The 16,102-nt window shown below is 29.9% G+C and overlaps 1 protein-coding gene across 1 annotated transcript; it reads left to right on the top strand.

The window, feature by feature from the left end:
• Positions 1-13,456: 13,456 nt before the first annotated feature.
• LOC128162663 (uncharacterized) lies at positions 13,457-15,591 on the top strand. The gene has a single exon (XM_052825917.1). The coding sequence runs from the start codon at positions 13,570-13,572 to the stop codon at positions 15,574-15,576; it is 2,007 nt and encodes a 668-aa protein (XP_052681877.1). The 5' UTR covers positions 13,457-13,569; the 3' UTR covers positions 15,577-15,591.
• Positions 15,592-16,102: the final 511 nt, after the last annotated feature.

Genomic DNA, 16,102 nt, shown 5'->3' with positions numbered 1-16,102 from the left:
GTGTTTAGAAGAAGAATATTAAAAAGTACTTATAATTCATTAAACCTTATCAAGTTGTTTTTGATAATTTTGAACGGTACGTGTATATATTATGATGTTTTTATTAAGGAATAATTCATTGAGTATTATATAAGAGCAATTTTTAAAACTGCTTTATTAGAATAAGATCTCAAAGCATTACATTGAAACAAAGAAATTTCAGGAAATTTTTGTAAACTCTTTGTTTGATTTACAGCAAGTAATCTAATTCATGTTCTATGCTTAATTTTTGCAAATGAGTAGTTATTTTCGTGAAATTTGAGAGTGTTGCCAAAAAAGCTGGGTTTTTAACTAATGTGGAAAATACATTTTAGTTGTTATTGGACATCGATCGATATATAACTAATAAATGAATAAAAGTACCTTATAAATAAAGTACTTTCACCTGATTAGAATTTTTAAATTTTACAATATTTACCCAAGAAATGCGTTTTAAAACTTCTTGAAAAAATACAAAATTCATTCAAAATCCCCAGCGGGATTCGAACTCATTACTTACAGATTCGTAGTGATCCCTTTAACCCACTGCCCCACGCTGTTACATACTAGTAACACTTTTGGGAGAAAAAACCATTTTTAAAATTACACTTAATTTTATTGTTTAACCTCTTAACATTGTATGTATTTATTGAGCATGAAAACTGTGATAGTAAAGGAATATGTTTTGTTAAACAGAGCACATTGCTGGTTGTTGTCCTTGTTGTCGATTTAAGGTAGATGATCGTTGAGGTGATCTTGTTTATATGGTATACTGTTATTTATCTTATATCAGCTACATGTGCTTTAATTTTTAAAACTGAATTAATGAATTTGGGAAATATATTTCTCTTTTTCTGTTTTTAGGCTCCTTGTGGTATTTGTAAAAAAAAAATTCCGCAACAATAATTGAATGTGTGGGAGACAAAAATTTTAGCGTGTTATCAGTGCAGCATTTTACATGCAAAAACAGCTTTAAATGAGCGAATGCGCAAAAAAAGAAGTAAAGGGACATCTCACTTTTCAATTTGATCCTGCTTTTATATAAAAAAACAAAAACCTACAATACAACAATAAGTTTATTGAAACTAACTAAGGAGGTTGGCATCTTAAATACTTCTTGTAATGTCAATCATCCAAAAACATTTTAAATAGGACATTCGGGGGGGGGGGGGGGGGGGGGGGGCTAAGATGTTCATCTTTTTTTATTTGTGACCTATGCCACAAATATATCCTGAAATTAATGCTTAAATTTGGCATGGAAATTGATTATTTGAAGAAATAAAACGAATATTTATAGTTTGAACTATGATATAGTTATGATTTCAATATACCGGTAGTATGAAGTTGGATACATGTAGTGACTATAAAAAGTAAAATCTAAGTCAAAGTTAAAAAAAACAACTTGCTTTACTGATAGCTACCAGTACGAAATGAATACAACAGCAAATGTAAAGACTGTTACAAAATTTTGGAGTAATCAAACTATAACGCAAAACATACAAAAAAATAATAGTAATGTCATCTTTCCAAAACTTTGCATACAAACAGAAGTACATTTATTTGTCTCATATAAAAAAAGTAGGGGATCACATAAAAAAAACATTGAGATATGAAATGAAATGAAATAAGCTAGTTTTAGGAAAAGATTGGAGTTAACTTTATCATGGCTTTTATGAATATAAGCTACATATGGCAAAATATATCGATAGAATATCAAAATATTGTTAATATATGTTTTTCAGAACTAGATGAATATATCATTATACACAAACTATATCTGGAAGTTTATTCTGCGCTGAAAAGTAGGAGGCTAAAATAACAGTACTCTTAAAGGGGTCACGATTTTGGTCAAATTGTATTTTTCTGTTTATATTGTTTACAATGCTAAAGAAATGCATTTCTAATGATCAAATGAAATCCCATCCATCCCTCCATGGCAGGCAAACGTTCTGTACAGTCTCTGTCCTCACAGCCTGGTTCAGCCAAAGTCTGACACCCCACCCCCCAAATAACCGGGACTTTGATGAACTCATTGGACCCTGTGGTTTTGCTGTTTGTTCTTGGTGTTGATATAGAACATGGTTGTGTCATGAAGACAACAGTGTTTGATGACAAAAAATGTATGTTTTATATGATGAATGGATGAAGACAAAAGTGAAGTATTCTGGAGATATACTAGAACTGTTTTCGGATGATGTGAAAGAAAACCTCCAGTGTTGTGATAGATTATATATTTGTCTACTGCCAGAAATCCATGGAGCTGCCCAGATCCATCAAATCTTTTCTCTTTTCTGCGGAGATTATGAAATCAAAGCCATGAGATTATCTTCTTTGTTATGGATGACTGAACGGCAAGGGGGTGGTTATGCTGCTACAGAAAAGCAGCTTAGCGTCAAGGATTATATGAACATTCGACAGCAGCCATACGATTCATACAACTGTGTGTCTACTTGATATGTTTACTGAACATGCTTCATCCTCATTTCATTCATATTCCTGCTTATTCAGACAAGGATACCACAAAGAGTTACAAGCACCGTATGTGATAATTACCATATTTATCATTTACATTTGGACCACAACAAAGAGCCAGATTATTATGCAGATGTCATACAATCACTTCATGTTTATGCAGATATTATGCTAATTTATTCAAGATATGCAAATAACTTCCAATTATTTTTAGCAAATGCATATGAGGGTACAAATATCATTACATAATTTGCCAGATATTCAGAAATTTGTTTAATTTATCATAAAAGAAATGAATTATTTTATAACTATACTCTTATTAGACAGAAAATGAATTTCAAGAGCTTGGTGTCTTTTTATTAATATTCATGAGTGTGCAAATAATATTGTTTACATTAAACATTCCACATTCAAGTTATAAATGTTATTATAAGTAGGTATGATTATTTTATCTATATTTTTAATTATGCAATCTTTTTACTAGGAGGATAACTTTTCTAAGTCTATAGAACATTCAAACACTAGGAACAGTTTTAGATTTTATTTAGGGAAGTTCAGTAGGATAAACAAAATTTATCCAAAAATGTATTAATTTTTTTTTTTAAATATATGGTATTGTGCTCTAGGATTAATTTTAAGACTTTGTCTAAATAAAGGAGAAATCAAGTTGTTTTGAAATTTAAGTTGTTCGAAATCTAGTAGAATCTAGGTACTACATAGTTGCAGTGGTGATATTGCATCATTTACTTGTGTAGAATAAATTAAAAGGAAAGAAACAAAAGTATCCATAAGGTTACAGATAATTCAGTAGAATTTTTTTTAACAAAAATTTTTACATGGAAAAACTCTTGTTGGTTGTTCCATTATAAATCGGATGTACTTCTTGTTTCTTAGGCAATATGATTGATGATGCTGGTTTCTTGCTTCTTTTTGGTTCTTCTACAATACATAACAGGCTTGTTTTGAAACGGTGGGATATTAAGAAAAGTTAACTTTAATGTTCATTTACTGCCCAAAAACGTTTGGAACATATATCAGAGCTTTTTTTTCAAATTTTCATGAAATATGGATTATTCGTTACTATATTTTTGTTGTATACTTATGTTTTATAGAGTAATGTTTCAAGACAGATAAAGGACTATCTTTGCCAACGTTTTCTTTCCATGAATAAAACGTTTGAGAGTTTTAGTGTTCTAAACACACTCTCTGTCTATAGTATATCTTTCTTTACAATTATTGAGGGGCCATGTCTAATTTACAATATCATTTTGTCAATGTTAAACCTTTGTATATATAAAGATAAGTGGCAATTAAATCCACTGTTTTATATGTCATCAAATTGTTGCCTTAAAAACTATTAAATAAAAAAGTACGAAACCATAATTTGTCTTTCTTAACTCCATTTACATGTATAGCAATAAATGTGTATTCCTTGATGTTACAGAGGTAATCTACCGAAGAAATGAAAATAGAACAATAGAACTATTTTAATCAAACTGCTCCTTTCCTAAGTTCTCTACATTTTTCTTAGATTTGATCGTCATTAACCATTTCAAAGCACATTTAAGGCTTTTATCTTGAGATATTTTTGAGCTGTTCTGGCCAAACGGTTTTTGAGAAGGTCTTTAAAGACTTCGGCTTCAAGGCCTTTCATTTATATTAAAATTAAAATTGAAGACAATTTTGTATGGTGACATTTAAAACAGAGTGGCATACTTCAATTTCATACGAGGTATATTGGGGCCCGGCATTTAGATGCATACGAGTGAGTATTTCACAAGTCTTTCATTTGCTTACCGAGGCAAAGTCTGGTGAAGTTTAGGCTATACCTCCGGCATCCGGACCTGGTTTAACTTTTTGTTGCAGGTCCTGTATCTAAGTATTTATTTGTCCTGTCTCCACCACTTGTATGGATGGTGCATCTAGACACCTAGACCTGTTTATGGACTCAAAAGGCTTGGATGCTGAATCTGAGCCATATATATATTTCAGATGCTGGAGGAGGTGAAGGTTCTTGGAGCAGGTGCCCTTTGATGGACATATCTAAGTTACCACAGGTCCTTATATATATATATATATATATATATATATATATATATATATATATATATATATATATATATATATATATATATATATATTATCAAACTTGCATAGATGATGCGTCTTACGATACTCGGGCACTTGCCGGGCTTTAACGCTGAATCTGAGCTATAGGTTTCATATGCTGGAGGAGGATAAGGTTTTTGGAGCAGGTTAAGGTTTTTGGAGCAGGTGCTCTCTGATGACCATATCTACATGTAAGTTACTAGTTGTGCTAACTTCTTCGAACTTTCATGGCTGCTGCACCTTTTGATACATATTCAACTGTCATCCTGAATCTGAACAGTAGGTTTCATATGCTGGAAGAAGTTGTTCTTGGAGCAAGTTGAAGTTTTGGAGCAGGTGCCTTGTGAAGAACATAATATATATTATATAATATATTATATAAGATAACGTTATTATGTTCCTCTTTTCACTAAACTTGCATAGTTGATGCATCTTGCAATATTGATGCACTTCACCGGCTTTGATGCTAGCTTTCGGATGCTGGAGGAGTTTTAAATTTGTGGAGCAGTTGACTTTTGATAGACAAATCTAAGTTATTATTGCTTCTATCTTAATTTGGATTGATGATGCATCTTGTGATACTTATATACTCCAAAGGCTCCGATGCTGAATCTGAGTCATGGGTTTTTGATGCATGAGGAGGTAAAGGTTGTTGCAGCAGGTCACATGTTTATGTAAATAATAGTACTTCTTCAAACTTTCGTATTAATTTAATTATGTGAATGAATCACAGTAGTAAAATTAAATTTGACCATCTTGTTTTCACCCCAATGTCAAGTCAAGGTCACTATATTTTTTCTCAACTTAAATGATGCTAAAAATAGATGTACATTGTAGTTATTTTTAGTTATTTAGACATCTATATAAGATATGAAGTTTCTAAGTTTCTGAAATGATAAAATATCATAATAATGTCTTTCAATCTATACTGTTTAATTGAAGTACATGTTTAAACCAAAATTGATATACATGTAGTTTGCATTTCCTCTAATTTTTTTAAATTTTGAAGATATTTTGAATATTTGTTTATGCTTCCAATATTGAAATGTTTCTGATTTTTTAATATTATGAAGACTTTAATATAAAAATATAAATTGACAGAAGAACTAATGTACATGTATTAACCATTAAGTAAGAGATGAAATCCGGTTTTAGTTATTTTTATTGTACAAATATATTTAAACAACGAACACTTTAAAGCGCTAATAAAAATGCAATTAAATTAGAAAGTCAATTTTTAAAAACACATTATAAAAATTCTCTTTGTAGTAGTTCACATTAATCTACAAATCCAGCGTTAATGTTTTGAAAATATTAATAAGGTTCGTTTATCTACTTTTAATCTGAATTAAAAAAACAAGTGACATTTTCCTTCGCCAGGCAGTGTTCCGCCAAAAATATAGTCCTTGTAAGATTTTAAACTTTGCATACTATTTCTATTACTGAGATATCTTAACAGCTTACAAATATAATAATTTAAAAACCTGTTTGTCAATGTTGTTGAATAATGATTTGGGTCAACATATTTTAGAGCTAAATAATATTGCCATGAAGGTAAAAAGTTTAATGTTTTCGTTTTAAAGCAATTTCGGTTTAACTCAAGACCAGATAATTCTTTTACGGTAAAACGTTGATCGCTTTGATTTTCAATGAGTATCGTAAAAGGGCCAGTGCGCACATAAATCATATCCTTATAATTGTTTTTAAATGTGTTTGTGGTTTCCTTAGAATTGTTAAGATTTTTGCTAAATATGAATAAAGTTTCAATATCCATCTCAATCACATAGTCACATTTATTTCCTCCTGTAATCTTCACCTTAATAAATGTTGAATTTGCAATGTGTTTTTCAGCAATAGTTGTTGCATTGCCGTCAAAACAATTTAAAAATCCATCTTTGATTGCATCAGTATTTTGATTTCTTCTAATTTTATCAATTTTATTTATTCCAAACCTAGAGACGTTACTAGATATATGATATTCACTGTCAGGTTTTATAATTGATTTCTTCTTTTTATCTAAGAAAATGATTTCATTTCTTCCTCCATTGAGATAATCACCGGTAAATCTTAATACTTCTGTCAGTGTTTTAAATAGTCCAGGAAAGTATTTATCCTCTATGGACCCGGTGGCAAATGTCCCATTATTCTCCGGTTGAGTTAATATAGATTCTCCAATACATAATTTTTTAGCAGAGGTTTCCGCTACGGAGTTGACGTATCCACAATACCCATCTTCTGTGACACAAGTCAATAAATGTTCCGATATGTGCTTCCTTTCCATCATTAACAATTTTTTCTTGTGTTATGAGCACGTGGAATTTAAACTAATAGTCTCGTTTAACCAGACGCTCGGCTGACTCCGTAAATCTCCGATGAGTAGAGTCTGGTAAAGCGTCACGTAAATGTTTGTGACCTCAAAACGAGTCTTACAAAAATCACACCACCTTTAACATGTAAACAATGACGGGAACAACTATTTGTGATCGCATGAATTTGCCGTTTAAACTGAATGAGTTTTTATTTTGGTCCTTAATACCGAAAAATCGGAAGAATACTGTTTTTTGTTTAATATATTTTAAACATCATTGGTACTTGAAGATTACCAATTTGTTTTTATCTGAATGAGTTTTTATTTTGGTCCTTAATACCAAAAAATCGGAAGAATACTGTTTTTTGTTTAATATATTTTAAACATCATTGGTACTTGAAGATTACCAATTTGTTTTTATTTTTTCTCAGTTAAGATTCGCTAATTAATAATCAACGAAAATTCCTTGCGCAATACATTCACGCATTCAGTTTTTATTTTGGTCCTTAATACCGAAAAATCGGAAGAATATCGGCGAAATCATAACATCTATGCATAACTCTTACAAGAGCTGCCGAAACACTCTATGCATCCATAATAACAATATCAGTGTATAACGTGTACTCATAATGTGGTCTAGAGTGTCGGGTCTCGCTAATTAATAATCAACGAAATTGCTCATTCTGTATGCTCATCCCCCTGCCCCCCAAATTACCAGACTGTGATACTTGTATATATATTGGATATTTTTAATAACAAAATATTGTAGTGTTCATATGAATCATCTAAAATATTAAATGCAATACAATTAATTTTACTATTTTTTTTTTTTTTACTTATTTCTATTTAAAGCTATACACGCTATAATTTGCGTCAATTTTGAATGACAGTAAAAACCGCATGTGTTTGTCTAGTTATAAAAGTTATCCTTAATCTGTAAATTACAATGGTGATTTCCATCTCGTTACAAAGATATAGATTTTTAATTGTTTATTTTTCTGCTAGGAAAATATACCTTTTCATGAATATTGATGAAGGAAGAGCGAAACCGACCTAATTACGCATGTCCGCGGAGAACTAGGTGGTCGTTATTTTTTGCCTAATTAAATATCCAACTTGATTTTTAATATGCTTAACAGTTGTTAGTTTGAAATACATACATGTATAATGAGTAAAATACGTTTGTCATTCACGATACCCTTACTTCTGCATTAACACTTATAGGATCTATAAATAGCACATAGGGGAAAACACAGGTGTACGTCATTTTTTTAAAGGAAATATTCATATCTACTCACAGGCTTGTATTTTTTTCTTTTTTTTTTTGTACTCGTATATCGGAGAAATGTATGCTTTACTGAAAATACCCTTTCCTTTGTGAAACTATCACAATTATGAAGATGTTGACTCTTCACCAGTTGTGGTATGATAGACTAAATTTAGCTGTCGATATCACGTGATAGATTGATATTCACGAGGAGGCATTACTTTCCTGGCAGGAAAATAAATATTTTTTATTGTTTAATATTTGATATATTTGTTACGTGATCGAATTGAGCATTATAATTAACAGCATAAAGGTAACTTTTATTCGTAATCAAACACAAACATTTTCCCCTTTATTCAAAATTGACGCAAACTATAGCGTGTATAGCTTTAATTACGAATGTTTTTTATTATTGTATAATAAAAATATATCCATACTAAACAAAAGTGTTCGATTTTTATATTTATTTGTACAAAATTTAATGTACAAGGAAAGATAACTCTTTCTAAAGGGAAAGATAACTCTTCCTAAATCAGAAAGCGTAGTTATATTTCAAACTTGCACTACTTTTAGGGGAAATCCGCAATCTATTTTTGTTTTATTGCCATCGTAGGCAATACACATAAGAAATAAACACTTTTAAAACATGTAGACAGTTTATTTTATTGAATTAGTTAAATAAATAAACAGAATATTTCATGATTATCTTTGTTAAATATTAAATAGTCCTGTAAATATAGTACAATATCCGGGTCTCTGACTCCTAGATCGCCTGCTTTGATCGTGCTGCTATGGAATACACAGGAGCTGAGTGGGAATTTGGAAACTTTCAAATGAATCATAACGACGAGGTTCCAACTGAAATTTCTAACAGTGATGAGGAACTGTTAAATAGCTTTGACCCAACCGTTCCTGATTTGAAGAGAATGGAAAAAGAAGTTAAAAAACCTGCATATTCTGAATTAACCCAACCAGAAACCCCTGTGGAAGACATAAAAAACAAAAGATTCAAAAATGTAACAGAGGAGCAACTAAAAAATTATCACGACTCTCATCAGTCATCCTCAACAAAGAAAAACACAGTGTGGGGGATGAACATTTTTCAAGGTAATAATTTACATCTTTTGAAAAGCTAATTGGATAAATAAATAAATAATGAGTGAGTGAATGAATGGAAATAAATAAAAATCAAAGGCCTGAAGGGCCACAATGGCGTCGAGTTAAAGTTAATTTGAAGAATAAAAATCTAAATAATTTTTTTTAAAAGTCAAAATAATCTCGACTATAACAAAAATGCATATATTTTTTATTTGTGTTATCTATGGTTCTCCTTAATTGATCAAATGTACACTTAGGTACTGTAGATTTTTAAAAAATCCTGAAAACAAAGTATGATTTTGTAACTCTTAGTAATGTGTGTACTTATAATGAGACCAACTTTTCTTGTTGTTTGCTGGAGATTTGGGCGGTCAATTGAACAAAAATGAAATTTAATATAGATTTTACGCAGTCAACTAAAATAATAGAAATATTAAAATTAAGTGTGATTTTTTTTAAATATTTTCAAAAATCATTCTGATTTGGTTATTGACCATTCATTTAGAAATTGGTATCAATTATACTTACTTTTTAAAAACAAATATAAAGACAAATACATTAGTCAACTTTCAAAAATAATTTTAAAAAATTATGTTTTTTATCACATAACTAATTAAATTACAATTCATTACAAATTGACTCACCTAATTCTTAAAAAAAATTGAATGTTAATTAAAAAACTAAGTTTAGAAATATCTTAGGAGTTAAATTTTTTTTTTATAGATTTTTTTCTCTTTATTCATATAGAATTAAATGAATTATTTAAATTATGATTGTGTTTCATTCTATATATTGTAATTTGTATACTGCTGATAAACACACTTTCTCTTACTATCAATTTGATTTAAAATTCACATGGGTCCAAATGACACGGGCCGAAAAGATCAGGGGTAGATAAAAGAAAGACACCCATTCACGTTGTTTACAAAGTGAAAGTACTTCACTAGTTGGTTAAAAATAACTTTTGGTTATAGATATACTTATCGCTCAATGTAGGAAGTTTTGTTTCTAAAAGATCAAACTTTTGTGCATTGTCAATATTCGATATGGATACAAAATAATCTGTTTTGCAGGCTGGTATATTTCATAACCAAATTGAGTATGTAGGCCAACTATCGCATGTGTCTCCGTGCAAGTGTATTCGTCCGCTGAAACCCAGAGTTATTGTTTACAATAAAATATGAACATTTTCAAAGACATCAACCATTTCGTATCTGCCAACTCGTTATGTTGACGTATAGCTCTGCTCGAAGTTGAAGTATGTCATCTATTTTTCTTCAAACACATAAGAAAACTTTGCACTCATTTCAGTTGTTTGGCTCCTTAAAAAATTTGCAAACTTCCGGACGTATAATATGAATAAAGATCATTTACTTGAGGAGGTAAATCTTCAAGAAGTAATTATGGAAAAGGATGTAAAAAAAGTTACAGAAACTATGAGAAATAAATTAGAATTAAAAATAACTAAAAAGGAAATATTAGAGGCATTAAAACTATTTAAAAATGATAAATCACCAGGAACAGATGGATTTACAGCAGAATTTTTTAAATTTTTTTGGTCTGATATAGGATCTTATATATTTAATTCCTTTAAATGTAGTCTTGATTCTGGTATCCTTTCTCACTCACAAACACAAGGAATCATTTCAATCCTACCAAAAGGACAAAAACCCAGAGAATATCTTAAAAATTGGAGGCCAATTTCACTTCTTAATGTAACCTATAAGTTATTATCAAGTGTCCTGGCTAGCCGTATGAAGCCCATTCTTGTTGACATAATCCACGAAAATCAAAAAGGTTTTTTAGCAGGGAGATATATCGGGGAGAATTCCAGACTACTTTATGATATTATACATTACTGCAATGAAACTAATACCCCAGGTCTAATTCTCATACTTGATTTTGAAAAGGCATTTGACTCAGTCTCTTGGAAATTTATTTCTAAAGTTTTAACATTTTTTAATTTTGGTGAGAATTTCCAAAATGCAATAAGAACTTTATTTAATAATGCAAAACTTTGTGTGATACAAAATGGTATATTTTCAGAATTTTTTAATATGGGCAGGGGATGTAGACAAGGGGACCCAATATCACCATATATTTTTATACTTTGTGCGGAAATAATGGGCCTTATGATAAGAAACAACATATTAATTGAAGGGATTAGTGTAATGAACAAAGAATATAAATTACTACAATACGCAGATGACACAGTGTTATTATTAAAAGGTTCGAAAAATTCAATTAAGACAGCACTTTCTTTAGTTAATGAATATGCAAAATACTCAGGACTAAAACCTAATTATGATAAAACTAAGTGTGTAAAAATAGGACCCTTATCAAACAAATCAAATGAATATTTCAAGGATTTTGAAAAAGTTAACTGGTCTCAGGAACCATTTACAGTTTTAGGCATTACTTATTGTGTAAACCTAGATAATACATATATGTACGAGTTAAACTTTAAACCAAAAATCAATGAAATGAAATTATCAATAAGCGCATGGTCTAGAAGAATGCTATCTACAGCAGGACGTATCACAGTAATTAAAAATTTGATTCTTCCAAAAATTACGCATCTCTTAATAAGTCTTCCTAATCCTCCAAGAAAACATATAAAGGAAATTGAAACAATTTTTTATAATTACATATGGAATTCAAAAACATCAAGAGTAGCCAAAAGTAGCATTATTCAAAGTTATGAAAAGGGTGGGCTAAGAATGATATGTCTTGACTCTTTTTGCAAAAGCTTGAAAATCACCTGGATACGCAGATTTTTTAATGATGCTTGTCAGTCAAGTTGGAAAGACTTGATAATAAGTACTTTTCCAAATATTTTAAATATGACAATTGTTAGAAGACAAATACTATATCAACTGTCAAAAACTTGTAAAAATCTATTTTGGAAAGATGTTTTTTTGTCATTTTTTGAACTTAGAAAATGTACTGACAGTGAATTATCTATTTTAAGCCCGATATGGTTTAATGAGTCTATATGTATTAATAACAAATATGTCTTTTATAAGCAATGGTTTTTAAAAGGTGTACATCAAATACTACATTTTTTCAACAATGATGGTACAATAATGAAATACGAACAATTCTGTAACCAATATGATATTAAACCTCCGTTTACACATTTTTTAGGAATTGTAGATTGTATTAAAAAGTTACGGTTAAACTATGATACAGAAATTATTCTTCAAAATATTCCATATTATCCAGAATTTTTACGGATAATTAGGAAAAATAAACAAGGCTCAAGAGACTTTTATGATATTTTTATTGATGAGAAATGGAATAAACCAAAATCAGAATTGAAATGGGAAAAGGAACTAGACATGAATGTAAATAACATATGGTGGAAAAGACAAAACTTATTATTTTTCAAAATAACTAACGACGTACAATTAAGATGGTTTCAATACAGGATTGTACATCGAATTATTGCGACTAATACTTATTTATGTAAGATAGGAATAGTTGAATCAGAGTTATGTACATTTTGTAGATGTAATGCAGAAACTATTTGTCATCTTTTTTGGGAATGTGAATATGTGAGTGAAATCTGGGATAATTTACTAGTTTGGATGAAGGACGAATTTGAATTAGATATACCATTGAACAAAATAGATGTTATATTTGGTAGATACTACAAATATTATAACATTTTCAATATAATAATATGTATTGTAAAGAGACATATATATAGAAAAAGGAGTAGAAAAGAATTACCCTCCTTTACTGGAATCAAACGTGAAATACTTTATTATTACAAATGTGAAAAATTTATTTACACGAAAAATTGTGAATTAGAGAAATTTCATGTAAGATGGGCGAGGTTGTACTTTAATAATGATTGTTGATTTTAAGCCTTTTGCCCCTATGATCTTAGATATTACAAAGTAATTTATTTTTGTTTACTGTAAAATGCTGATTTTTTGTACTTGATTATGTAGAGTAATGTGCATATACATGCAACTGAATGAGTGGGTGTATGAATGATGTTATTTGTAAAAACACCCCGTTTCAAATTTTTTTTCAGTATATATAATGTTAACTTATAGACTCCAAGGCTCCCCAACCTCGGCTATAAGAATACTTCTACATGTTCTGGGGTAATAAAAACAGTTATAAAAAAAAAAAAACTTCCGGACGTAAGATCCCTAGATGGCTTTCGAGCTTCGCTCGACGCCATAAAAAAAATGCAAATCTTATTTTGAAAAATTAGAACTGATAAGAATTATTTAGGTTAACAAATTCTAAGGTGTTTTTTTCTCACTTGTTAGATTGGAACATGGAAACATATGGGGAATATCTAGACACATATATAGTGTCAGCTGTCAGTCTTGGAGAAATCTTGATGAAATTTTATTGTGAAGCGGTACCTCAAAAGAAAGCAGGTGGAAATGCCTCCACTGATGTATATCATAAAAATTCTCTAATTAATATAAGAGGAGCTATAAACCGCCATCTTCAAGATATCAATAGAAATATTGATATAGTGAGGGACAAAGCATTTAAAATGGCTAATCGAGCACTTGATGGTTTGTTGAAAGAAAGAATGAGGTCCGGAACTTCCCTCCCCACAAATCACAAAGAAATCATAAAACCAGCTGACCTTCAAAAAATTTTCAAAAATGAGATAAAAGACAAAAGAGTTTACACCCAAATTCCAAGAGGTTTTAAAGAAGACCCTAGTGAAGAGTATTGTGAGGGATATATTCTTTCTCAACCAGAAAGTGACGGAACACTTGCTACAAGGTGTTTTGAATTTAAATATTTTGCCGAATGTGTAAAGAATTCAACTAAAAATGTACTAATTAAATTTCTGATAGAAGTTTTAAAATTTTCCTGTGGTTGTCTTAATAAGAGAAGAAATGGAACCATTTACTTTGGTATAGGAGACAACCTTATCAAAAAAAGCGACTGTGAAGATATTAAGCATGGCGAAATTGTTGGGTTTCCATTAGATGATAATGGCTTAAATAGCAAAAAAATGTATACTGATGCACTAAGAGAAGCATTTTTATTATGTTTTGACGATAAATCAGCTGCTTTTGCTGCAGAATGCATCAGGGATCCAAAATTTGTTAAAGTGAATGTAGGGGGATATAAATGTCGTTATGTGATGGAGGTGGATGTTGAAGCTTCATTTATGTTCTGCACAAATCTTTATTTTACGGTCAATCTGCATAAATTAAAATTTTATTTTATTGATAACATCAATTTTGAGAAACTTGTAAACAAATTCTTAAATACAGATAAGTATTTTCTTTTTTTGCGTAACGGTTCCTCGACACAACACATTGAAAATAATAGCAAACAAGATTTCATAAGAAAAACATTATTAGATCTTGTCGTTAACAGAATTTGCTTTGAAATAAGAGAACCTAACTTTACCCCTTCGAAAAAATTTTATCATCCACTACAAAAAATTCAAAGATATTATCATACTGACTCTGAAAATTGTGCATTCAAGATAATAAGAGATATATTAAATTATATTGTTATGCCACTGAAGGATCACAATGGCAATGCTACGCTTGTATCTGCACAAGACATTCCTTGTTCAATTGAACATAATCAAAATCTAAGAAGTTTTAAGGAAAACCCTGATACTAGAGAATATAGTAAAGGATATATACCTATTGAACGAAAAACTAATGAAACAATTGCCACCAGGTTAATGGAGTTTAAGAATTTTGTCGATTGTTTTGAAAACCAGGAGAAAAATGTCCTTGATATATTTGTAAAAGATGTTTTAGAATTTGTCGACAGTTGTCTAAATAGTAGAAGATTTGGAACCATTTACTTTGGTGTAGAGGAAATTCCCTTTAAAAATCGAAACACTAAATACAAGATTGTTAAAATTGCTGGGGTTAATATTGACGAAAATAATTCAAATATCAGATTTAAATACACTGATGCACTAAGAAACGCAATTTCTAAAAGTTATCCCAGGCATAAATCTGATATTGTTAAAGAATGTGTATCAAATCCTTTATTTGTGAAAGTAAAGATACAAGGAAAAAATCAATTTTCTCATGTGATTGAGATAGATATTGATCCGTTATCTATTTTTTGCGAAAGGCTTTTGTTTACGAACAAGGAAAATAAAAGGAAGAAAAAGCATTGGCAAGTTGTACACGAGGGCTCCGCAATAAAAGAAAGTGAAAATTATGTAGAATTACCATCTATTAACGAAGAATTAACAAAACTTGTAAAGAATAGGAATAGCTTTGAAATGAAAACAATCCGTCGTAAAATAATAGATTCAAAAAGAAAAAAGAAAAATAACTAAAACATATTTCGTCAGTTAAAAAGGTTAAAAACAAAATTAAAAAAACAAATGAAATACTTAAAAAAAAATAATACTGCCCTTATGGAATAAACTCAGCATGCATATCTATTGTTAAACTACAAATAGAATTGGATTTAATATTACTTATGTAATAGTTGGTGAAATACCTCTAAATCAGGGTAACAAAGTTGTAAACTTTATAATTTTGTATACCAAGCAGTATATTTTTAACTGTTTAAAACAAAAAAGATCCCTCACTTAAAGGGACTACTACAACATATCTATTTCAAATATAAGGTTGAAAAATACATATCAATTAATTCATATGAAATTGTAAAATTTGAGAAACAATGGTCAAACTGGAAAAATATTTTTGAACTGTAATTTTCCTGTAAATAATTAGAATGTTTCTGATAGTTATGTGTGCAAGTGTATGAAAGGGTGTGTGAATGCCAATAGAAATTTACTTTGTTTCTTCCATTTCTTGTAATAATTTTGAAAATGACAATAAAATTTGATAAAAAAA

Source organism: Crassostrea angulata, chromosome 9, assembly GCF_025612915.1.
Source record: "Crassostrea angulata isolate pt1a10 chromosome 9, ASM2561291v2, whole genome shotgun sequence".
Taxonomy (NCBI): Eukaryota; Metazoa; Mollusca; class Bivalvia; order Ostreida; family Ostreidae; genus Magallana; species Magallana angulata.
Note: the sequence above shows the minus strand (reverse complement) of the source record. Positions and strands in the feature narration are given on the sequence as shown.

Coding starts and splice junctions, on each gene's coding strand:
- LOC128162663 (XM_052825917.1), top strand. CDS start 13,570: ATGGAAACATATGGGGAATATCTAGACACATATATAGTGTCAGCTGTC.